The sequence below is a fragment of the Halictus rubicundus genome, chromosome 1 (assembly GCF_050948215.1).
Source record: "Halictus rubicundus isolate RS-2024b chromosome 1, iyHalRubi1_principal, whole genome shotgun sequence".
In the NCBI taxonomy this organism is placed as follows: domain Eukaryota; kingdom Metazoa; phylum Arthropoda; class Insecta; order Hymenoptera; family Halictidae; genus Halictus; species Halictus rubicundus.
In genome coordinates, this window is record NC_135149.1 from 30,219,501 (window position 1) to 30,244,947 (window position 25,447).

The 25,447-nt window shown below is 38.2% G+C and overlaps 3 protein-coding genes and 1 long non-coding RNA gene across 9 annotated transcripts; 3 read left to right on the forward strand and 1 right to left on the reverse strand.

The window, feature by feature from the left end:
- The first annotated feature begins 52 nt into the window (after window positions 1-52).
- Window positions 53-1,480, forward strand: LOC143361033 (protein FAM136A). The gene is made up of 3 exons (XM_076800278.1): window positions 53-639; window positions 778-918; window positions 994-1,480. Exons 1-3 carry the CDS (start codon window positions 553-555, stop codon window positions 1,195-1,197), a joined length of 432 nt encoding a protein of 143 aa, XP_076656393.1. The 5' UTR covers window positions 53-552; the 3' UTR covers window positions 1,198-1,480.
- Window positions 1,481-3,933: 2,453 nt separating this feature from the next.
- On the reverse strand, window positions 3,934-20,109 carry LOC143360998 (DAZ-associated protein 2). Of its 4 annotated transcripts, XM_076800244.1 has the most exons (6): window positions 15,818-16,021; window positions 8,555-8,629; window positions 8,381-8,484; window positions 7,760-7,921; window positions 7,350-7,516; window positions 3,934-6,997 (listed from the first exon to the last, which is right to left on the reverse strand). In XM_076800244.1, coding segments are annotated over exons 1-6 (597 nt in total). In that variant the 5' UTR covers window positions 15,906-16,021; the 3' UTR covers window positions 3,934-6,996. The 4 variants fall into 4 exon arrangements, with proteins under 4 accessions (XP_076656359.1, XP_076656365.1, XP_076656354.1 ...); XM_076800250.1 differs by lacking the exon at window positions 15,818-16,021 and adding an exon at window positions 19,950-20,109 and having other exon boundaries at window positions 3,934-7,516; XM_076800239.1 differs by having other exon boundaries at window positions 3,934-7,516; window positions 15,818-16,013.
- LOC143361095 (uncharacterized) lies at window positions 19,738-21,823 on the forward strand. Its single transcript, XR_013083414.1, has 2 exons — window positions 19,738-19,854; window positions 21,716-21,823. It is a non-coding gene; the product is annotated as an uncharacterized LOC143361095 (long non-coding RNA).
- Window positions 21,785-25,399, forward strand: LOC143360683 (putative ATP-dependent RNA helicase DDX23). Of its 3 annotated transcripts, none has more exons than XM_076799784.1 (9): window positions 21,785-21,980; window positions 22,138-22,762; window positions 22,831-23,175; window positions 23,247-23,669; window positions 23,836-23,962; window positions 24,043-24,282; window positions 24,440-24,700; window positions 24,781-24,955; window positions 25,021-25,399. In XM_076799784.1, exons 2-9 carry the CDS (start codon window positions 22,188-22,190, stop codon window positions 25,242-25,244), a joined length of 2,370 nt encoding a protein of 789 aa, XP_076655899.1. In that variant the 5' UTR covers window positions 21,785-21,980; window positions 22,138-22,187; the 3' UTR covers window positions 25,245-25,399. The 3 variants fall into 3 exon arrangements, with proteins under 3 accessions (XP_076655899.1, XP_076655879.1, XP_076655889.1); XM_076799764.1 differs by having other exon boundaries at window positions 22,155-22,762; XM_076799774.1 differs by having other exon boundaries at window positions 22,171-22,762.
- The last annotated feature ends 48 nt before the right edge of the window (window positions 25,400-25,447 follow it).

The window sequence follows — 25,447 nt, forward strand, 5'->3', positions numbered from 1 at the left end:
GAATCCGCTGCTAATGATGCAGGTAAGATGATGGAGGTTCTGGTCCAGACTAAAAAGATAATGCAGGTTCTGGTCGAGGCTAAAAATTAGACTAGGGGGCAACACTATGCCGGAGACACTAAAATCCCGGGCGTGAGCATTCTCATTTCCTCTCTGTTTGAAATAAAATACAATAATGGAAGATAACCCTTCATTTCTTTATATTTAAAAACATCACTTTACATTAGACCATCTATTGATCTTATTAAGACACTAGTAATTTCAAGTAATGTTACTTTAAGCAGCCCGCCGGACAATTGTTCATTTAAATCGGACTTCGATTAATGAAACACATTATGATTTTTCTTTTCCTTATTGAATAATAAAATGTTTAATAGATATCGTTGATTATTCAGGCCCGCCAATTATAAATTCTTCTTCAATTATATAACCGCACATGCACTGACATAACCTATAATCGTCCATGCGAGGTGTTGATACGGTTCTATAGAGGACCGGGAATTTAATTTCTTTTTATTTAATATCGAAACATTTTTAATCAAATAAATCAAAATGGTTGAGGAACAGAGAAGACGGGTTGAAGAGAATATGAATAAAATGGTGGAGCAGATTGACAAGTCCTACATTAGGAAAATGCAGGTATATTCTGTTGGACTGAAGAATCTTTTCAGGTTATTTCATTCATGCTTGCACTTTGTTTGCAATGATGAATAACTGAACATCTCTGTAGTGTTCGACAGTAAAAGTACAGACGATACAATTAATATTGCATTTCAGGGAGACATGCACAGGTGTGCTGCAACTTGCTGCGACAATGAAACTTACAGCATGCAAAAAGTACACAACTGCGTGGAGAACTGTGGTAGCTCCTTAACGAAAGCTCAACACTATATTCAAGGAGAGTTTGAAAGGGTTCAGGTAGATAATTACTCTGTGAAAAGAAAAAGCCAATTAATTGGAAGCTAGCATAATAAATAAAAAATATTCTTGTAGAATCGATTGCAAAGGTGTGTCATGGATTGCAATGACAAAATAAAGGATCACATGGGACCAAATCCTACACAGAGCGAAGTAGATAGATACAGTGATGAATTTGATAAATGTGCTACCAAATGTGTAGATAGTTACTTGGACATGTTACCTGCATTAGAGAAAACAATGAAGAAAGTTTTAGCTAGTAAAAAGTATGAATCATAGTAGAAGCAATGACAATAGTAATTCATAAACTGGAGTGGCCAGACTGCCATCGAATAAACACTATGTACATTGTCTTACTTAAAAGAAACTAATTTTCTATACCAGATTAATAAGACTGTCGATCTCATGCATTTAGAGCATATAGAAAAATATGTGCGTACACAGCCACAGTTTATTAATTACAAATGAAGGTAATCTCAGTTGCATTGCGGATTATGTAGCATTTTGTACACACGTCAACTGCTAATACATTGTACCTCAATACAATAATTTTTGTTACCAATTTGTTTTCTAATTGTTACAGTGAATGTTATGTTATGACTGTAGCAAGCAAGGAGAAAGCTGGTTCTAACGAATTCCATGATCATAGTATTTATTAACTAGTACACTTGATGATTGCAGTGGTACATTTTCGTTTCTCCTGATTTTATTATTATTATTATATTCTCTCACTCGCTCGCTCTCTCTCTCTCTCTCTCTCTCTCTCTCTCTCTCTCTCTCTCTCGTTCTCTTTCTCACACTCTCGCTCGCTCAACGTAATAACAAATTCACCGTTGCAATTAATATCATTTCTTTATTGTTACAATAGACATTACGCTTATTGCACACTTTTTTTTCATGATATAAAACCTTCCCACCACTCTCGCTCGATACAAAATAATCGGTCAAAATATGTCGCGGTAAATTCGTGATCTAAACCTGTAGAAATCTGCAAATAAATCGTTTAAATAAGAATAATTTAAATATAAATATCAACGCAATAATAGTTTCACTTATTTCGGTCATGTGTGTATGTGTGTATGTATACGAGTGTAACAGTTTCATCTATGAAAGTTGACATTGGGCTTTATATCTGTCTTTTATCGTTTTTTTTTTTTTACATTTTTCATTTCGTTTGTGAAGACTGTTTTAATGTACAGATGAGTTCGACTTCGGTTCGTTCGTTATTTTATTTCATTGAATTTGTCGTCGTAGCTGCAAGATCTTTTTTTTTATTTTAGGTAACTCGGTGCATTTATTGCGCAATGTAAAGGGCAAAGCGTAGTGGCCCTTCGCTGATATGCAAACTCGCAAAGATTCGACGAGAGTGTATTTTCTAGTTTTTTTTTCTGCTTTTTATTACATTTGTCGAGCGACGACACGACCTCATATCTCTTGAAATTTTCGTCGTCGGTACTGCAAGTTTCTCAAAACGTGTCAATGACCATAGCTCAATGTCGTCAAGTGGAATGGCATGAGTTTTTCATTTATTTATTTATTTTTATTTTTTTCTCTCGCTTTTCCATTTCAGAGGGGAAAGGTGAATTTTCTCCTGATGTCTCTCGAGGTATAAGTGAATATGCTGCGGCTATAGTTCGCACCTGGCGTCGCACGGATTGTGAAAAAAAAAGAGAACGGTCTATATGTAACATTCTGTTATCCCAATCTCAGTCAGACTCTTCGGACTAGATTTCTTTTTTCTTTTTCTTGTTCAACAAAGATTGTGATCAACGCGCCTTCTTATTAAAAAAAAAAAAAAAAAACAAACAAAACGCTGGACATTTAATACGAGTAGCTGGTAGTAGGTACGTCTGGTAGAAAAAGAATAGTAATCGAAGGTACAAGGTGAAAACGTAGGTTCACGACGCTCTTTCTCTCGCGCTCTCTCTCTCTCTCTCTCTCTCTCTCTCTCAATCTCTCCGAAACATGCGTTTCTTTTTGGCCGGGTGGTGCGTTTCGCCTTATAAAAAAGTGTTTCATTTCCAATTATTGCTCGCATTATCTTTCTCTCTGTCTCTCACTCTCGCTTTTATCATCTTACCGTTTTCATCTTGGATCGTAGAGATCATACTAGACTCGATCGACTCGGTACAAAAGAATCAAAAAGACAAGTACAAGACCTACGTTGCTCTGCGTCGGGACTTTTGAGGTAATCGAATATCACAAAAATACAAAGAACAGTATATTCGTAGGGTGTCCCAGAATCTTCCTGCCCAGGCTGTGCCCTATGTTCAACGAACAGAAAGCAAGAGTAGCATATAACATGTACATGATCGTTTTGCGGAGGAGTTAAATAAAAAAGTCTGAGCCCAATGTCTTTCTGAAATAACATTTATGATTGTAGCGTGTCCGGTAATACGTTTAACATTTTTATTCGATAATCCTGTCGTCACAATTTTTCTCATTGAAAGAATAATTCGAAATTATCCTAAAATAAAAAGGAGATTTCATCCGCGAAGAAAAAAAAAAGAACAACATCGTCATTTTTTTGCTTTTTTCTTTTTTTTCGTCTTTTTCTTCTTCTTTGCGTTCGTGGAACATACCGATACAATCGCAGCGGGAAAACCCTGGAGAGCCTTCTCTCTGTGTGTGTGTGGTATTTATCGATTTTCATTAGGAAGTTCCTGCGTCTCAAAAAGTGCAAAATTCAAAATGCTGACGCGACGCTCTCTTTTGAAAAAATGGCCTGTAAAATTCTGTTCGACACCGGCATGCGTGCGTAGAAATTTTCAACTAATAGTCCATTTTTTTTTCCTCTTTGTTTCCATCCCTTTTAAGGCAAAATAGAAATCACTTTGATTCGCGTACAATTCAATTGCAACTTCGTTAGTATTTTTTCTCTTTTTTCACAATTCTTCTACGCTCTCCATCCGCGGAGCAGAAAAATTCGCTTCTATAACACGTCCCGGTACAAGATTGAAATTTGCGAAACATATGTATTGTAAGAGTACTGATCAAGTTTTATTCTTCTGCATCTTCTTTTCTTTTCTTTTGTGTGTGCCGGAACACCCGTTTTTCGAAAAATTTCTAAATAGAACTGCGTTTCTTTTTTTGTTTTCTTCTCTTGGTCCTATCCTAAGCTATCACCGATTGTAAATTAGTTTCTTCGATCTTCATTGCTTAATTAATATCGAGTTTAAATTGTGCAGCCTGCCGAATGCAGCAACGACAATGTGCCCCATCCGCAGGCTCACATCGCACTATATATGCTATGATTGCGGAGCAAAACAGTCGTTTCGTAGCTGTGCAATCAGACCATCATCATCATCATCATCATCATCATCATCGTCATCATCATCATCACATCATCATCGTCACTGTCTCTACAATCTTAACAATACACGATCTTCCTCGCATCTCACAAAATAATCGTTCCATTACCGATATTAACAACTCTGCGCTCCACAGTGCAATACTTACTCCGATAGCTACGGGTGCTCTCGTCTCGGGGTTTGCGCGAGCACTATAGTTCTGCTAATACGTCTCGCAACAGAGGCCTTTTTCTAATCCAATTAATTTCAACAACTTAGCAATTCATTTTCAACGGCAGTGTATTTCTTGTTGTACGTTTATGGATGTCGTTGCATGCCGGGAGCATGATTCATCGATTGGTATAACTCTCATGAAGATATAACAAGAAATAGAAAGATTGACGTTAGTAACACTTCACCTAACAGCGGCCATTTAATAGATTTCAATATCAATGGCAATTTGATAATCGACAAGTCAGAGCTATTACTCGAAGGAAAATGTTTAATCGTAGGAGACTCTATTAACAAGCTTCCGATAGGTAAAATGTTAACGAATACAGCGCGACGATTTAGTCGAACGTACAATGGGAAATAAGCACCACGAAAATAAATACAATAATTGGCGCTCTGTTGCGTAGACAGTGTATCACAATCCTGCTCGACGGGGCGCGTGAGAGCGCTATGGGAATAAGTATTGTATCCTAAATCGTGGCCGTTACGAACCCGCTGCGTTGCTGACCGTATCATCATTGCAACTCGCCTAATATGGCTGACGATAAGGCTCGACCGCGTCGTCGCGAATTAACCCTCTACTTACATGGATATTCGATTTGTACTTTGAAATTGAGTCAACTATTTGTTTCCTTCGCGAGCTTCGGTCGAAACCAGTTCCCATACAGTCGGTAAACAGTCGTTCAACAGAGAAACCTTAGAAAATTCTTGGAAGTTTTCTTCGTCCGGATAGTCAACAAAGTACGAATATAATACAAAAGAGAAAATAGAAAAAAAAGGAGATATATATATATAATATATATATATATATAATAACTAAGAAACGACGCGTCGTTTCTTGCACGGTGTGAGACGACGCTACATGGTAACTGTTTCAATCAAAGCGCAATTGTAATAACCTGCTTGAAGAAATTCGAACGGCGCGGTCGAGCCTTTCATTTTCAATTAAATAATAACTTTGTTAGCCGACCTAGCTAATCTGCGTTTTAAAAAAGAAACATCAAACAACTAGGAGGAAAGACTACTGATCGTTTAAAGAAGAGAGTGCGTACTTTTTTCATTTTTCTTTCGTTTTCTTTTTCTTTTAGGTAGAGTAGTAAGTATCTTCGAAGTCGTCGAATACGTGAGAATCTTCGGTAATTCAGAACATATGTATATATATGTGTGTGTATATATATATATTGTTTTTTTTTTTCACTTTTGGCACTCCGGAGCCTCGAACATCGTCGTTTTTCTTCTTTTAATTAATTCCGCTTTTCTCTGTTCTGAATCGCAAAGTAAACTGAAAGTGTAGACGACCACACCTTCTCAAGGTATACTACCTACAACCAAATTCGGACGTATGAAACAAAATGTGTGCAATAGATTTGAAAAGTTAGATGAGAAGTGTTATTGATTCGCGTGTTCTGGTCGGCTGTGCGCCGAATTCGAAATAATTTAAAGCACATTGATTAATAGTGTCACAACCACGAACGACTCTCACGCATTCCTCAGGCTCCTATCACGTACATAATCCATCTTTTCTTTTTTTTTTTTGTTCTTGTTCTCTAAACGTTAGGGCTACCCATTAATGATCGTTCTCTCTCACAGTTCTTTTTTCTTTTCTTTTCGTTTGTCGTTTTTCGCAAAGTAAAGTAACAACGTTTACTTTGGGAAAAAGAATGACTACCCGCTGGTTGCCACCAGGAGTGGGGAACAAAGAATCTCGAGGGAAAGAAACTAGAACGGTAGTCGTGTAAAAAGTAACAGAAATAACGTGAGCAGCCCCTTTGCTCTTCGGCCTGCCTTGCAGAAAACCAAGTCGCGCTTAAAAAAGGCTTAGAACACACTTTGAATATCGATCCCTGTAGGCGAATGAGACAACTCGCGTCCGCTGGTGGACGTATTCACCCCGTTAACTCTAAAATGAAGAACAACACCGTGTTCCCTGCTCACGCTCGCGCATTCACTAATCCTTTCTCTTATTTAAATTAATTTAAAAAACAATAATAATAATAAACGAACTGGAATACCTCGTGCGTTTCAAGTATAAATCGTTAAATGCAGAATGATCGAGCAAAACGTACTTTGAGGGGGAAATGGGGACAATCCGAATAGCCTCACTAAATTACTCCGTTCTTGAAATGCGATTACGTTGGCAGTCGTACAATTTAAAACAACACTCTTTTACTCGTAGTTTTCTTTTTTTTTTTTCGTTTTCCTTTTCTAAATAATCATTTTCTTAGACTCTATTTTTAAGTACGTCAGAAAGATTCAATGTATCGCTCGATCGTTCTCGTGAAGTCATCGCTCAAAGACTATGACGTATTTCTTTCTTTTTTTTTCGTCAAAATACGTCCGAGTTCTTGTTAAGAAATTTTCACGCATCTTTTACAAAATATACTTCCGGTCTTTTCAGCAGGTTAATTTTTTGTTTTTTTTCGTTTTTTAAGTAGCCGTTAGTTTCTCTCAATTTTGTTTTGCAGTCCGTATGACGAGCGTCGCACGAGTCTTCCCTGCTTAATGGTTCTTTCACTAAATTTCATAGTATGTTCGAAGCACCGACCGATCGCTAAGTTCTTAAAAAGAAAAAAAAAAGGTGATCACATTTACTTCACCCGGTCACGCGCGCGCGTTTGTGTGTGTGTGTCTGTGTTTCCAGTCTGTTCCTACGTTACTACAAAAAAATCCATGATCTCAACGAAAGAACAGAATCATCGTTTGCTAAGCTCTTTTGTCTATAGGTATGTATATAGCTCGCTTCGCGATCGGTCCGCGCTCAAAAATTAATACTAATTCGATAATTAGCTGCTCCCAATGTAAAAAATAGTAGAACTCTAACACAGAAATCAGATTTGCCTACATGGATCATTTCGACAACAATATGCCTTTGTTAGACTTTAGTGTTTCACAAAAGGTATAATGGTTTACCAAAAGTAACCGCCCTCTGTTCCTCCTCCTAGGAAGTTTTTCTTTTGCGATATAGCCACGCTGTGGCTCGCCATTGCAGCTAGTTGGGCGGCGTTTGGAACTGTTGGAGGTGGTGGCAAGACGGGTTGTGAGATACTATCGAATCGATTAGTAGCGTCGAACCCATTCTTAAAAAAAAAAACAATTAATTAGTCGTAATAATCACAGATATGCAGATACACCGGTAAAGAAAACATACATTCCGAGACAAAGTTAAGTGGACACCCTTAAAGACTAAGAAATTTTTTAAAATTGGATCAAACGACTTTTAAATTTAAGTCGTTCGGTTTAATTTTAAAAAAGTCATTAGTTCTTAAAGGGTGACCACGTAATTTTGTCCCCGACTGTAGCTAAGATAAATAAATCCTTACAGGCATCACAAGCGTAGGGGGCCTAACCGGAGGCTGCATTGCTGCTGCTGGATAATATGCTGCAGCTGCAGCTAACGGTGGATAATATTGCAGTGGCCCATATGCGGGATAACATGAGCCCAAGTACCCAGGGTATCCTTGACTGTACATCGGCTGATACATCTGCAAAAATAATTTCTATCGTTCACATCCCAGAAACACACGAAGATTTAAAGTTTCAGCCCCGCAATGGTACACTACGATCCCAGTGTGCTTAGTTAACACTTTATCTACCGTAAGCCTATCGAGTTCTGGAATGGAAGCTTGAAAATCTTCCGTTAAACAATAGTTCTAAACGAAATTACTAGACTGCATTATCGAGTTGTTAATTTATGATTGAAGTTTCTGCAATTGCTCAAGGATCTATTAACCCTTCATCGGTAATGCCATTACGCAACAACAATTTCAGTATTTCTCAGCTATTCTACGTAAGCTAGCAAAACTATATATAATTGAACGATATGACGTTGAAGCAAGACCTAAAATAAAGCTTGAACAGCAAAATTTATTGAACAATCACTGGTAGATAATGCGTTAATGTCCCGGTTAATAGTTTAACTAGGTATACATGTGAATGCTCACCATAGGATGTGTAAGAGTCTGATCGTATGTCGGTGGTGGTGGACCCTGTGCAGCGTAGAGCTGGGGCTGATTAGGAAAGACTCCATACGGTGCGGCACCTGCAACTATTGTAGGATATGCATGTAATCGGATCGTTGGAACCAATAGAAATGGAGCCAGAGATGAATCTCTTACGTGTACCACCGTAGGTAGCAGGCTGTGCCGGCGCAGGGACAAAACCTGTTGGTGGATGAGGTGTCACCGGGTATGCTGTAACACATGCAATGGAAAATGCAGGTCCGTTCACTTTGTTGGCTGTAGGTTCTTCTAAGCCAACGGTACGTGGTACCACTGCCAGGAAGGACAAAGGACGACGTGTGTCAGGGACCAACAGGGCACCTGAACTATTTTCACCTGGTATTCGTATACTCTGTTATTCCCTTAGTTCCACAACTGTGCCCTGGGGATCAGCTGACTCGCGTCATCAATGTTAGGACATCTCCGACGCCTTGTCCAACAGACATGCGTTTTCTCTAAGGATGTAATTGTTCGGCGCTCTCAGCGAGCTTGAATAAATCAAGAGATGACCGAGCGTCGATTACGTCCCAACACCAAAAGTGGTACTCCCACACCCAAGTATATCTTACACATGACATACACCGTTTTTATCAAGGTACTATTCAAAGCTCAAACAATGTTAGTCACTAAATAATGGTGAAAAGAAATAACCGAAAAAAAAAATTCAGGTATCGCTGCCTTCTCTTGTTACCGTTCGAGTTTACCGCCGGCACGCAGAAAATGCAAGTCAAAAGTTTCTCATTCAATGGATACGTAATCGGCAACCGGAAGAGAGAGGAGACGATCTCGGTAGAACAGAAAAAAAAAAGAAAAAGAAACGTAAACGATACAAAGGTATATTTTTATGTATATATATATATATATGTATATATCTATGTACGTATACATGTGGAGAAAGAAGTATTCGCGACGCATCCACGTGTAAACTGCGCTTGGTACAAGACAGGCATCTGATAGTAAAAAAAAAAAACATTTACGCCTCTGACGAAAATCCGTTTTGTTTCTCATTCGCCAAAAACCATCGTCAATGGACAGAGAGAAAAAAGAGAAAGATATATACACATATACATATATATATATGTATATGTAGTATCGAAAAACGTGCATATGGGAATTACAAAAGGTAGTCGTTCGATTACCGGTGGGATTCTCGACAGAGGCATAGTTGAAAGCGAGACACTTGAGAATAGCTTAGCGAACTATTTACTTGCGGCCGGTCGGGCCGTGAATTAATTAAAAAAAAAAAAAAGTAAACAACAGTACGTGTACGTTTGGAATCTGAGAATGGAGCAATCTGTGGTACATCTTGTCACTGATTTCATCGATCAATCGGATCAGTTCACGGGCTGCTTCGCCGTAGAAAAAAACAGACTCAAAACAGAACAATTGAAAATACACACACACGCGCGTCATGATAGAACGAGTAACCGAAAAGATGTTTTCTTTCTTTCTTTTTCTTTTTTCGTTGGTTGGAAATAATCAATGAAATTCGAATTCTTTTCACCTTGTTTGAACGTAAATACACAGAAAAGTACAGTAAAGTTCTAATAATACAGCCACTACGAGTAATATATATATATATATATGTATCATGTAATGTATCGATATAGTCCAAAAAAAAAAAAAGAAAAAAAAAACAAGAGTCATCAGGCACAGTCGGTTTTGTGAATCAAAACGGAAAAAACCAAAAACAAAAGAAAGGACGAAGAATAAGAGGAAAACGAGAAACTATTCTCAAATGAAAACTCGCGTGTTTCGATCGACCTACCTTTTACTTCTAAAACTAAGATATAATACGAAACCGATCTCAAAGCAAATAGCGTTACGCAATCAAGGTAAAAGCCAAATACATTCGTCTAATTAATCGAACCCTCGGGGACTCGTCGACTGACCCAATGCGTCCGAACAAAATTTTTCGGAGACGGTGTCTCCGAAGCAACTGGAAAATCATTACTATTAAACGGATCATTTTTTCCCACTCTTTTGCTGCAAACAAAATTTCTTTCTTTAACAATTGAAGACAGTTTTAAAGTTTTTCGGGCCAATCGCGAATCGTGCAGGCTCGACCACATCGAAAAAAAAAGAAATGACAAAAAACAGAGCCAAAATAAAGCCATTGGTAAGAGGGGGGGTAAATGTAGGGTTGTTCCAAAAAGTGATGTTAAAAACAAGCCCAATAATCAAGATTCGGTCAAGTGAGACAATTCCGATGAAAAAACCGATAACAAACGATCCAATTTCTGTTGGTTAAAAAAAAAAAAAAAGAAAGAAACAAACAAGAACGTGGTCTCGATCCGAGAGAACAACTCGTTCGTTTTCATACGTCTTTTCTTTTTCTTTTTTTTTTTTTTGGTTGGTTTTTGGTTCGGGCGGTGAATGTGTAATTTATACAATGAGTACAGTGGTACGAATGAACAGAAAAAAAATGAAGTAGATTCTATACATATATATATATATGTATACGTTATTCTGTTATATACATATATATCAACATGTGTATATATATATGTATGTATATATATATATATAAATATGAGTATATGAATGTTTATGTATATATCAAGTTCCACACATTCAAAAACTTGTGACAAGATTCAGCAAACCACAAATTTCTGCAAATATCCATAAAATAAAGGTCAAACATGATTAAAAGTTATCCGTAATTGCGTAATATATAATTAATTAATTGGGCGCTACTCGCGCGAACCTTGCCACGAGCGAGACACATTTTCTTTCGAATCCATCCGCGATCGATCGATCTTCTCCTCTGTCCTCTCGATCCCGTTGGCAACCGCGAGAACGCCCAATTTTGTTTTAATTTTTTTTTTTAGTAGACTAAGTTACGCTCCGCGCCGTCGCCATTCGTCACGCTCAAGGAAGAACAACGACAATCGAGACATAACAATTGACACTACGTATCCTGGCGGATTCGAATTTCGGAGGAAAACTGTTCGGTTCGATTTTGCGTGTGACGAATGGCTCAAGCTCGGCAGCGGTGGATGGACATGTTGTACTCTAACATAGATGTCAGCCCACACCAAATTGTCCATGATAATTGAATACTGGTCCAACGCGTGGAAACGAGCTCTCCTCGAATTACGTTCCATTGCTCTTGATGGCCTCGCGTGTGTAGGACGACACCGTTTCCTTTCGTTTATCATAGTTCGCCAGTCGTCATTATTTTATGATTCCCGACTGGAAATAAGGCTCGGAAAAACGAGACGGCTTCGTGTCCAACACGGTCGGATCAGTCCCCAATCGAATAATAAATTTATGTGTCAGTGCCACGGTGCAAACAATCATCGAATCCAATAACAATTGATCAGAATATTCAATATATGCTAGTACGAGTTTCACTGGGTAAATTTCTCATTTGTTTTATTTTTTCTTTTTTTGGTCTCTCTCTCTCTCTCTTTCTCTCTCTCCCTCTCTCTCTCTTAGTGTTCTCCTAATTTTTCCCTCTTTCTTTCAGTCTCTCCCTCTCCGCTTCCCCCTTTCTCTCAGCAGTTTTTAGCGGTCTCGACCCCTCTTTATCTCTCGTACACGCACGCAATCCTTCTCCGTCTTTCTCTCCGTATGCTTTCTTTAAAGCCTGATTTGTCCCAATGAGCATATTCGACCTAGTTCTACCGTTCGTGCCAGATGGTCTTTCCAGTTTCGCCCGTTTCGAGAGAGAAACCGGGCGAATCCTGCCGCCCCGTTTCGTTATTCTTTTTTTCTTTTTTGCTTTTTGCTTTTCTTTTTTCCGTTCGTTTTAACTAGAGACGATCTTTCAATCTCATCGAAATGCTTCGGTGGAACAGTCTTCGTGCCTCGACGGGACCCAGCGACCGATCCTCGACCATCTCCGCCAATGTCCTCTCATTTTCATCAAAAAAGGTGTCGAAAAATTGTCCCTTTCCAATAGGACGCGTCTCTCAGTCTTTCGTATCCAAAATCCGGAGCGATATGATTTTAAATCGATCGATCTTAATTTCGCCTTGTAATTTCACGTCACGGTTAACCCTTCGCACTCGGCGCTATTTTAATTCTAAATTTTGCATTTCGTTCATACGAAACTGATCCGATTTCCATGTTTAATATTTAAATGTTTGGTGATCTATTAAAGACAAATTTTGTAATATTTTCTGTAATTTCTTTGAAATAGGGGCACAATAATTTCTAGGTGCTGCAGAGTCACCACTCGAGCGCAAAGGGTTGAAAGCGTCGAAATTTTACTGTAAAATAGCATGGTACGACGTCAGAAGAAAATATGTAAATAATAATATAAAACTTTAACACTTTGACTGCCAAACTAGAAACCTCAAAAATTCCACGAAATCGAAGTAAGTTATTTAACACTAGGTTTACGGAGCACTAAAAATGACTATTTTACATTACTTTACAAAAATAACATGATTGTATCTATCAAAATTTGTGGCCATCTTTTTAATAATATACAGGGTGAGTCACTTAACGTTTGCACCTCAAATATCTTTGTTGTTTCTAAAGATACGTAAAATATGGTAAGGACAAAGTTCAATGGTACAATGGGACTGACACGATGCCAACAAAAATTTTGTTTTTATGTCATGTTTTTAGAGATATCAAGGTGACCTTCACTTTTTTAAATGGAACCACCCTTTTTAAACACCTACAATGATAGTCCCTTTCGTTAGGAATTCAGTGACAATAATTATTCCAAGGTCATTCAAGGTCACAGACAGAGAAAACGTGTAAGATTTAGAATATGAAAGCAGAATACGTTTATCACGGTTGAGATTTGTAGTAAATGGTAAACATAGTATGGTCGTAGTTAAAGTAAACATACTAAGGTCCTTCAATGTTATTGGTATTCAGCATTCTTATTTACTATCAGTATGTTTCCAAATGCGATTCCCTCTTATTCAATGACTGAAAAGTGTGATATGATCACGATTTACTGTGAATGTAGACAAAATGCAGTGCAGGCCCGATTACTTTATGAAGAAAGGTACCCCGAGCGAAACACTCCTTCTAGACAGACTTTCGTTAATACGTACAGGTTGTTTCGAAGTACTGGAAGTGTACATGCAAGACAGCACAAACGGAAGAATCCCACGACTAATGAAGACAATGAAATTAATATTTTAGCAGCTGTAGCTGTCGATCCTCACGCGAGTACGAGAAAAATTTCCCGGAAAGCAGGCATAAGTCAAAATAGCGTAATACGAATTCTGGCCCGACATAAATTTCATCCGTTCCACATGTCGCTCCATCAAGAATTGCACGGGAATGATTTTCAAAATAGAATTAACTTTTGTCAATGGGGATCGCTTCAAAATCATTCATTTTTTTCTAATGTCTTGTTTACGGACGAAGCAACATTCACTAATCATGGCCCAATTATACATTTATAAAATACAGGTATTCTGCTTCCATATTTTAGTTTCATACGTTTTTCCTGTCCTTGACCTTGAATGACCTTGGAATAATATAGTCACTGCATTCCCAATGAAAGGGACTATCATTGTAGGTGTTTAAAAAGGGGTGGTTCCATTTAAAAAAGTCAAGGTGACCTTGATATCTCTAAAAAAAAATGACATAAAAACAACATTTTTTTATGGCATCGTGTCAGCCCCATTGTACCATTCAACTTTGTCCTTACCATATTTTACGTATCTTTAGAAACAACAAAGATATTTGAGGTGCAAACGTTAGGTGACTCACCCTGTATATCCAAGCAAATCGATTTGTTAAATAATTCCTCATGGATGCATCTTTACAATCTCAATATTCGTAAATTAAAAATATTAGAATCCGTCATTTTGACGGGTCCCGTAAAGCTAGTGTTAGTGAAATAAAAATTGGGAAAAATTAAATGTAAGATATTGAGTAGTCCTCCTTGAATTGTACAGATCCTAATAAAATTTAGTACAATGAATATACTAACGTAAAAATTCATTTTAAAACCTGGGCAAATAATTCCTCATGGATGCATCTTTACAATCTCAATATTCGTAAATTAGAAATATTAGAATCCGTCATTTTGACGGGTCCCGTAAATCTAGTGTTAATGAAATAAGAATTGGAAAAAATTAAATGTAAGATATTGAGTAGTCCTCCAACCTTCTTGAATTGTACAGATCCTAATAAAATTTAGTACAACAAATATATTAACGTAAAAATTCATTTTAAAACCTGGACAAATAATTCCATCACTCACATATGGCAGTCAACGTGTTAACAGGACCGCATAGATCGCATAAATACCGGCTAATATAATTTTCCGTGACGTGTAATTCATTAAAAATTATATTCGGTTGGGAAATCAGTCAGAATTTAGTTCCGAGAAAAATTGCAAGTCGCGGTGTTCAGGAGCAAAGTTATTTGGTAAGATCTACCTCCTCGAGTTCCAAAAGTTTAGGCGCGCGACCTATAGTTCTCTTTTCGAATTTTCGGTAGAAGATTCCGATGAATGATCGATTTTCGTGGGATATCGGTCCGGGTCACTGGGTCTCGGCGGGTTCGAGGCACGTCTCGACACTCTCGGCAACGGTCGACCGTTGTCGTCGACTCGCAATCTCATCTTTAAGCTCACTATTAACAGTATACATGATAGATTCTGCCAAACATGCACATGCAGTTCAAAAATGCTCGAGAGAGATTCCTATGATCTTGCGGCGACAAGTGTTGCCAATTCGAACCGTTTTCGTACACAGAGGTTTTTCAGTTTACGCGTTGATCGCGCGGTTTCGTCGATCGCCTCCCGATAGATCCGCGCGGGCTAATCCGAATTTTCACCAAGATGTTAATGAATTCGATGTCTCGTTCACGACAGGAATAGGAACGTCTCTGTATTACTCAACTCCAAAAAGACACACTACGGAAACTGTTCGGCTACACGACGATTAAAAAACGACGAAAAACCGGTCGCTCGTGTCCTTCTTAATCATCTTCTCCAATGATCGAGTTAACAATTCAAAGCACAAACGCGAGATAGAAATAGATGGAGAGAGAGAGAGAGAGAGAGCACAAAAAGCACGTGCTCAGTTCAAGGAATGAAATACCGGCACTAATTAGGAAGGTAACGAGCGACCGTACGAACGTAAAAAAGATAGAATCATGGAAAAGGTCTATCACAACAGATTATATGAGCATGCATTGTAACGCGCGGCGCGAGCACCTTTTGCAATTGTATTCCACGCACGAAGACCATATCCTTTCAGCTGGTTTTGTTGCCGGTCGATCAAGGATAACGATAACAGAGATTTTAAGAGGTAAAAGGTGCTCGCGCCGGTGCGCGTTCGCGCGCGCATAACCGCGCCCGTGCCACTACCGATATACATTCCAAGGCATGCAAAACTAAAATTACAAATACGTGAAAAATCATCAAAGCTATGTATATATTTATATACTTGCACAGAAAACCGATCGGGATGCAGGCAAACCGAATTTTTGCTCGAGATCTCTTCCCCGCGGTGCGACCAGCGCACGGACAATTGGACATTTTTCTTTTTACCACGACACTTACGAAAACACGCCTCGTCGCTTTTGTTTGTGCAACCGTCACCGACGGAGCGTGCTTTCTTTTGCATTTTTTTTTTTTTTTTTTTTTTTCGTTTCAACGACCAACGATTGGTTTTGTTATTTTTCTCCGTTCTCTTCGAATCAGCGAGCACCAATAATTTGCGATGTGCACGTATATATGTTTACGTATACACGCTACTTAATTCCTTACGTTTCTCCACTGTTCTCGTTTCAGAATGGGAATAAAACTAAACACGCTACCATCGTCGAAGGAACAAGTAGAAATTCATCCGGATATGTATATATATAAATATCAACTACCAAACACGTGCAGAAACGACCACAAGTTTCGTCTCTATCGTCGTCCTCTCGACGACCTCAAAAGTCCTTGGCCGAAGAAAAATTCGTGGCCGACGGGGGCCGTTCTGATCGCGAAGCTGATCGAGCGTATATCCGTTTTGTCGATTTCGTTCTTATTTTCTCTTTTGTAGTAGTTAACAACAAGAAACTTGTAGCCCGAGCCGAAGCGACATGCACTATTGTTAAAAGTGAGCTACCAAGTTTCTATCGAGTAGAAGTATCATATAAATACGCTGAGCTTAGATACAGCATTCGTGTCCACCTCGCTGGCCCATCGTGCCCCGTCGACGCAATCATTTCGAAGGCAATTCGCGTCGATTTTCTTTTTTCTTTTAATTTAACAAAGCGTGTCATTTGGTTAATCCATCGTTACGTCGAAGAGTTTGTATTTCTCTTTTGAATTGCTTCGCTGCGCGTGGCACGATGGGCGACCAGAAACAAAAAATGGGAAAAAAAAGAGAAAAAAAAATAGAATAAATTAAGCAATCAGCCAATACCACGGTCTCAGTACGAAATATTTGTACACCCATATCAATATCTTACGTTCATATTGATTTGGATATATAGCAGCCGACGTCTCCAATTCAAAAAGTATAAGTCTCGATCGTGTTTAAACGCATTCATCTCGAAGGACTTACGAACAATACCCTCGTCGTCGTTTCTAAAGGATCACTGTTTCATGTTTGCATATTTTTCTTTTTCTCTCGAATTGGGTCAGAGGATCCTCCTACTTTAGAGTCGAGTCGAAATTTGATAAAAGCCTCCGACCGTGAAGCCACGCTGTTTACCGAATTATATCGTAATCAATATTATCAAAATGTAATTGATATCAAGTTCGATAGTTTTTGATAAAATAAAAAGTTGGAAAAGTGAACGATTCACAATAAATGTGAATTTCCTGGATTCAGAAGAACAGAGAAATATATTAATTAACCCCTTATTTATTTCATAGCTATGATATTAGAAATTTGTGGCTGCTAATTTCCTACAAGAAAAATTAACAATTGCATTTGTCGTAGCTCTAAGTTTACTCGAATATACATTCGTAACAAATGGAATTCTCTCATAAATTCTGTTGAGAATTGTCACGGCGGGTCAAAGGTCAAGGGGTTAATCAATAAAAATATCCGTAAAATTGAATAAAGTTCCATCGCGTGTAAAGCTATGAAAAAATGCGGCTACGAAAGATTTTTAGCACTAAAGTAGAAGAACCCCTGAATCATTACGCGGGCCGGAAGTGTACGGGTCGTTCTTCAGACGTAAACTGAAGAAACGCAGGCACTTCCGTTTCCGTGAAAGAACGACAGATTTTTCGCGAGCGATCTCTTTAAGATTCAACGCGTATCTCTCGATCCTCTTATCGCTGCCAATCATGGCATTTTAGCGTCTAACCAACATAAACCTGGAAAAACGAGGAAACTGAGATTAGTCACATTCATTCTATTATGTTCCCCAGATTTCCTCAAAGTGTCGTCACATATTATTGTCATTTTCTATTGCTAGCCAGATGCACGGATCGGTTTGGGTACCCCAACGATCTCTCAATAAGATTAACGACACGAGGAGCCGGAAGGGGCTGGTCAAAAGTTCGATATCTCGAACGGCCGATGGCGGGAAATCTAGATCTCAATCAAGCTTTCTGTTATTATTCGGTTTCGTGTCTTCACTTTTTGAATCGGGAGGCGCACGGTGCGTCTATATCGTCATATATATATTGGTGGAATATATATATAATATATATATCGTGTGATACGTAATATATGTTGGTATATAAACACGTAGTGAGTTAAGGTAATATATAGAGTAAGGTGAGGTTAGATACGTGGCTTAGGCTGCGCGAACGCCGGTCTCCGAAGCTCCACCTACTGACTGGGATCAAATCGTCTTTGTAATGGTCCGCTGCAAACATATTGACAGCCACAACTGTAGGCGCTATCCTTCGGTTTTTTAGCGGCTATACCGTATCACGATAATACGCTCGCAGAGATTTGCACCAGTATTATCCTCGATTCTCGGTTTATTAATTTTCTTGGCTGCGTGTTTCGTTTCACAGACAGCGTATAAAACTGATGCTACTTACAGACTAAACTTTTACACATCCCTTAAACGCTACGCTCTGTAATCACACACGTCTGCCTTAGGAACAGAGCCGACTGAATTAGGAATAATCGCATAAGTGTCCGAGCTGTTAATCAAGTACGATAGTGGATTACTATAAAACAGTGTAGCGGTTTCCGAGCTGTACGTCGATTCAAGATTTCCATATTCTACGTACCAAACTCGAGAAAGTCTGTTGCCAAAGTAAAATTCTGTATTTCACTCGTACGAGCCACAGGCTGATATCTTTGTGAAAACAGTTTCGACGCATGTTGTTTGTGTGTATGTGTGTGTACGTATATACCGATCACTGGTAATACCCGTAGCAATGTTGCACCATTCAATATTGATACATTTGAAAAAAGAATTATAAGATCTCAATAGAAATGATGTTTTATCTGTATCTAATCATCGTATAAGCAAAAGAATAGCAAGGTTCATGTTTAATAGTTTGAAAATATATGAATTTTAGCTTATAAAGAGCATTACTCTTCGTTATGCGCTGAAATAATAAATCATTAAATGAATTGTGTCTGAATTCAATTTTTTAATGTACCCTTCATGTACCATACGAATGAAAATGAATCATTTTTATCTATCCCATGATATATCAACGTGCATGGCTTCCAGAGTAAAAATATAAATTAAAATTTCTCTTGCCTGCAGAGAATAATGTATCACCGGAAAGTGGTAACACCAGATTTGTAATAATTTACTCTGTTCTTTGTATTATGAATATCTTCTCTTCTATATATTGATTCGTGTAAAACATCATGAATTACATAATTAAAAAAAATATAACTTGTTCTCTATGTTCATTAATGTTACCATAATTCTCTAAGAACCTACCCCGAAAAAAAGAATCACATTTCTTTGTTAGTAGTAAAAAAAAACATGATTTCGACACCGAAAAGACCGTTCCCATTGCAAATATTCTACTAATTAAATTGCAAAAACGATATTTATTACTTTCGAACGAAAAGGTATCAGCATACAGCGAATCTTGGCGATGTTTAACAATTGATCGGTCAATAATTTTTTTTTCTCAATCGCTCGAAGTACTCGCAACTCGTGAATATATGCATAATGCGTACTTGGATATGCACGTTGGCCGAGTCAATGAAAACCGCATAAATAAAGCGGAACGTGACATAGAATGAAGGAAACTGATAACGGCGCAACGAAAATCGTCGCTCTCCAAGCTGTTTTCGACATTTAATAAAGAGTCGTCGCGAAAATTATCCAGGACGAGCTCTGGAAGCCATTTTGTATTTCCCACACAGAATGCGGTATTGATTTATCTGTCACTGGGCAGTAATTCAAGTTTTTTTCTGGTCGCGCGAGAACGGGGATCTGTCCGCGGAACAAACGATAAAGGGCCTCGATCGAATTTGAATGTGCACCATTCTTCACAGGTGTCGAATCGCTAATAGCCAACAGAAAAAAAGAATTGTCCGTCGTACGAGTGACAAGTGGGTATATATCCTCGACTCGAAAACACGAGATACTCTTAACGTGTGTAACACATACTTCTAGTCGTTATTCCGCGGTTACGGTGTATAATTACCTTTCTTGTCGGTCATTATTGCTTAAAGTTTCACAAATTCTAGCAAAAAAATACGTTATTCCTAATTAAATCACCGATTCAAGTTTCAATACTGAGGAGACGAGCAACGGCTGTGACACTTGACGGACACTAGCGCCCTTTATTGAGCCTGCCCGTGGCTCCCCTGATGCCGCGACGTGATTGGCCGAACACATTACGCACGCCTGGCCAATGAATGCACCGCTCTCCACCTGATTATCGACCGCCAAAAATTCAATATACTGTGACTTCCACTAATATTCGTACGCTCTTAAAAATCGCATAACTTTGTCAATATTGGACTATACTACTTGAATTTTTTTTGAGAAGTTAGAACAATTGGTTCGCTACATAACGTGAGAGAAATGTGTGATTGAAATTGCAACTGGTCGAAATTACAGAGAAAGTACTGAAAGTTGTATTTTTCAACTTTCTTATGCGGGCTTATATTAAAAATTTAAAAAGTACGTTTTGTACAGCTGTATCAATTATACATATTCTGAATATTTCATCTAAATCGGTCAACATTGCACTGAGCTAGAAACGTTTAACGATGAAAACTTAAGGGCGAAAGTCGCAGAATTTTGGCCTTCCCAGGGAATTTCGCCCTTATGTGATCATTTTGGAACATCTGCAGCTCATTGCGACCGATTTTGAAATTCTCAGAATATGTTAGTGATGGGCACCATCGACTAAAAACTATCGACTAAATCGATAGTAGCCAACTACTATTTTCAGTCGACTGATTTTTTAAACTATCGACTGAATTTAGTAGTGGTTGGGTTACTATTTTCAGTCAACTGTTTTACACGTCGCCATCTTGAAATTTCAAACGTCAGTGTTGCACGATGAAACGAAAAGATTAGAAATACATGATTATGACAGGACGTGCAAATATGCAAGTAATGAAATATGTAATAGATATTTCAATACTTTAATTCATATTAGGTGTTAAAATCTTATTGCTATTTATGCGATATAAATAAATTGTGTATATTTATATTTATAACATAGTGTATGAATTTATTATTAAATAAAGACAGATTCAGACAAAATCATTCACTCACGGAATTTACTATCTCTGTACTGTCCTACTATTTATTTAACTAACCAACATCGAGAATAAGAGTAAATACGAGAATAACTAGTAAAGCAATTCAGTCGACTGAAAACTATCGACTAAATATTCGATAGTATGTAGTAACTAAATAGTAATTAGTCGATAGTTGAATTTAGTCGATAATGCCCATCACTATATAGAATATGTATAATTCGTACAGATCTACGAATCTAAATTCTCAATGTAAGCCCACACAAAAAAGTTGCAAAATACAATTTTTAGTATTTTCTCTGCAATTTTAATCAAACATTTTTCTCACGTTATGTAGTGATCCAATTGTTCTAACTTCTTAAAAAAATTCAAGTAGTATAGTCCAATATTGACAAAGTTATGCGATTTTTAAGAGCGTACGAATATTAGTGGGAGTCACTGTAGCTTCCAAACCCTAAACGTTTTACATAATTTTCTGTATTGTAATAATATTTTCTACATATTCTATTGCGATACATTTTTATTATTTTACTGTCAGTATTTTAATATTAATCAATATACGATAAACAATGATTGTAGTAGATTGTAGTGATTTTTAAAGATTAAATTTTTTTAATCGTAAACATTAATCAATCAATGAAATAAAAAATTTAAACATAAGCATTTACCATGTAAACAATATTCACAAATGTTCAAGATTTATAAATGCAGACCTGGCTTGCATTGGAAATGCAACCAGAAATGCACTTTGCCGTTCATTGCGATACACTTACATGAGTGACACGTAAATGTTTATTTAAAAAAATTATTATTTCAGTGAAAAATCTACTGCATAAAAGTAGGCGATTCTACTTAAATATAGTGCTTATTAATCATAATATCCTACTTGATGACTTCAAGAAATCGCGTTTTTTCGTGAATTTCACACTGTTCTGACATCCCATAACAACATTCAAAGAAAGGTATTTAAAATCCATTTCTACCCAGTAAAAGGGTCATTGTTATAAATAAAATATATCGTTAGAACAATATAAACTGTTTCTATATATAATAATATATCCACTATTTAAAAGTTACTTAATATTCGAACTTTAACTTCCTAACCTTATCATTTACTAGACTTTCGATGCTTATAGCAAACGAATTAAACAGGCTATAGTGCTGGAAACATGGCACACGACAAGAAAACTGTAAGACGAAGTCGATCTCGTGAACGAGATCGTGATCGCGAAAGGGAACGCGAACGTCGTGATCGACGACGATCCAGAAGCAGGTCCAAAGATCGTAAGAAGGACAGGAAACGTTCTAGATCGCGAGAACGATCCAGGGAAAGGGATAGATCACGTGAGAAAGACAGGGACAGGTCCAGAGAAAGGCGCGAGTCCAAAGACAAGTCTAAGGATGACAAGAAACGTAAACCAAGTCCTATATTCATTATGGACGATGATAATAAAAAGGAAAGCAAGTCCGACTCCAGGAAGGAGGAAGACGAAGCAGATGAGAAAGCGAAGCTTGCTCCCAAAAAGGAGCCGCTCAGTTTGGAAGAATTGTTAGCTAAGAAAAAGGCAGAGGAAGAGGCAAGGGCCAAACCAAAATTTTTAACCAAGGAGGAGCGTGCGGCTATAGCATTGCAGAAGAGGCAGGAAGAAGTTGACGCCATCAGAAAACAGCAAGACGAAGTACGTAAATCTTTGTTCCACAATGAGAGCACTGGAAAAGAAAGAGAATGGGACGAAAGGGACAGGTACTTTACTATACATTAGCATAATGTATTCCCCCTATTAAATAATACTTATAAATCTGTTTCCATAGTTTGTTAAGCAGGCGTAGAGAAGGTCAGCGTGCAAGGGAAGAAGAAATTAAGGACAAGGATAAAGAGAAAGAAGTAGAAGCTATTAAAGAACGTTACTTAGGACTGATAAAAAAGAAACGTCGCGTTAGAAGATTGAACGATCGGAAATTCGTGTTTGATTGGGACACTTCTGAAGACACCTCTGTTGATTATAATAACATTTACAAGGAACGACATCAGGTTCAATTTTTTGGTAGAGGAAACCTTGCTGGCATAGATATCAAAGCACAGAAACGAGATCAGAGTAAATTCTATGGGGAGCTTTTGGAAAAGAGGAGAACAGAAGCGGAGAAGGAGCAAGAGAAGTATGCGCTTGTTTTGATATTGAAAATAATTTATACGTGCAGTGCATTAACTATTTTTCGTTGCTTTTAAGGATGAGATTGAAGAAGGTGAAGAGGAAGGAGGAAAAACAGAAGTGGGATGATAGACATTGGTCTGAGAAAGCTCTTCACGAAATGACCGAGAGAGACTGGCGTATATTCCGAGAAGATTATAATATTACAATAAAAGGTGGCCGCATACCAGATCCGATACGATCATGGAAGGAATCAGGATTTCCTAAAGAAATTCTTGATATCATTGACAAAGTGGGATACAAAGATCTAACGCCTATTCAGAGGCAGGCCATTCCTATAGGACTTCAGAACAGAGACATTATTGGTGTCGCCGAAACTGGTTCCGGAAAAACGCTCGCGTTCTTAATTCCACTGTTGCTGTGGATCACCAGCTTACCGAAAATTGAAAGACTGGAAGAAGCAGATCAGGGTCCTTACAGTATAATTTTAGCACCGACTCGGTACATTAACGCACATGATTATCAATTATTTGACATGAATATATTAGATCAATGCAAAAGTTCGTGCCCGATTTCGTATTAAAATACAACAGGGTATCGGACACGAACTTTAGCAGCGACTTCATATTAACATACCTTAACGATTAATTATAAAAATTGTTCCCAGTGAGTTGGCGCAGCAAATCGAAGAAGAGACTAACAAATTCGGACAACCATTAGGCATAAGAACGGTCGTTGTTGTCGGTGGTCTTTCAAGAGAAGAGCAAGGTTTTAGATTGAGAATGGGTTGTGAGGTGATTAATTATTTGATGTCGTACGTATGTCCATTATATCTAAGACGCGCGCTCTTATATTTCAAATTCCATCCTCACAGATTGTCATAGCAACCCCTGGACGATTGATAGACGTGTTAGAAAATCGGTACTTGGTTTTGAATCAGTGTACCTACATAGTACTGGACGAGGCTGATAGGATGATAGACATGGGATTTGAACCGGACGTGCAAAAGATTTTGGAGTACATGCCGGTGACAAATTTGAAGCCGGACAACGAGGACGCCGAGAATGAGGAGAAACTTTTAGCCAATTACAATACAAAGAAGAAATATAGACAGGTGGGTGAACTCTTTCATTCTATTTTCTTACGGATCTAAAACAGCAGTCCCTATTTCACGTGTAATAAACGAATCCGGATATAAAACGGTGTAATATTGTATACACAGGTCCAGAATCGTAGATTCTAATTTTGAATTATACTTTCATTGCTTCCAGACTGTGATGTTCACAGCTACCATGCCTCCCGCGGTAGAACGATTGGCCAGGACTTACCTAAGACGACCGGCTGTCGTGTACATTGGCAGCGTAGGCAAACCGACAGAGAGGACAGAACAAATTGTACACATTATGGGCGAGGCTGACAAGCGCAAGAAACTTATGGAGATCCTTAGTAGAGGAGTAGAACCACCAGTGATTATATTCGTGAACCAGAAGAAGGGTGCTGACGTGCTCGCCAGAGGACTAGAGAAACTAGGCGTACGTTTCCTCGTATCATTAACTTTTGATTATGTATAGCTTGTTCGGCATCTAATTAAATATATCATTTTATCCTTCAGTACAACGCCTGCACGCTTCACGGTGGAAAAGGACAAGAACAGAGAGAATACGCGCTCGCATCCCTCAAGAGCGGTAGCAAGGACATTTTGGTTGCTACTGACGTCGCTGGTCGTGGTATAGATATCAAAGACGTTTCGATGGTCATTAATTACGATATGGCGAAGACCATAGAAGGTAAGCCGAATCGGTTTATTATTAAACAAACGGAGACTGGCATTATTACGTACCTTCGTTTGCAGATTACACGCATCGTATTGGTAGAACTGGTCGTGCAGGAAAGGCTGGTCTTGCTATTTCATTCTGCACCAAGGATGATAGTCATCTGTTCTACGATCTCAAACAGACGATTCTCGCGAGTCCGATCTCTACATGTCCGCCAGAGCTGTTGAATCATCCGGACGCACAGCATAAGCCTGGCACGGTGGTAACGAAGAAACGCAGGGAAGAGAAAATATTCGCCTAGAAACAAACTAATAAATAGTTTGTTCATAACCGATCCGTGTGTTCGTGTCTCGCACACGGTTGCATATTTTTTTATAATGCACAAACAGAATAGAATCGTGACTGTCTATGTAAACGAAATAGATGAAGTGTAAATACATTCTATAAAAAATGAAACTTTGCGTTATCTCTGCGAATCGAGGATCTGTGGCTGCAGTGTCTGGG

Excerpts from the sequence above, each read along its gene's own strand:
- LOC143361033 (XM_076800278.1), top strand. The coding sequence starts at position 553 with ATGGTTGAGGAACAGAGAAGACGGGTTGAAGAGAATATGAATAAAATG. Across the intron at positions 640-777 it reads CCTACATTAGGAAAATGCAG|GGAGACATGCACAGGTGTGC; the intron begins GTATATTCTGTT and ends ATTGCATTTCAG. Across the intron at positions 919-993 it reads GAGAGTTTGAAAGGGTTCAG|AATCGATTGCAAAGGTGTGT; the intron begins GTAGATAATTAC and ends ATATTCTTGTAG.
- LOC143360998 (XM_076800239.1), bottom strand. The coding sequence starts at position 15,905 with ATGTCCAATTGTCCGTGCGCTGGTCGCACCGCGGGGAAGAGATCTCGA. Across the intron at positions 7,922-8,380 it reads AGACTCTTACACATCCTATG|ATGTATCAGCCGATGTACAG; the intron begins GTGAGCATTCAC and ends TTATTTTTGCAG. Across the intron at positions 7,517-7,759 it reads CCCCTACGCTTGTGATGCCT|AATGGGTTCGACGCTACTAA; the intron begins GTAAGGATTTAT and ends TTTTTTTTTAAG.
- LOC143360683 (XM_076799784.1), top strand. The coding sequence starts at position 22,188 with ATGGCACACGACAAGAAAACTGTAAGACGAAGTCGATCTCGTGAACGA. Across the intron at positions 23,963-24,042 it reads GATTGAGAATGGGTTGTGAG|ATTGTCATAGCAACCCCTGG; the intron begins GTGATTAATTAT and ends CCATCCTCACAG. Across the intron at positions 24,956-25,020 it reads TATGGCGAAGACCATAGAAG|ATTACACGCATCGTATTGGT; the intron begins GTAAGCCGAATC and ends CTTCGTTTGCAG.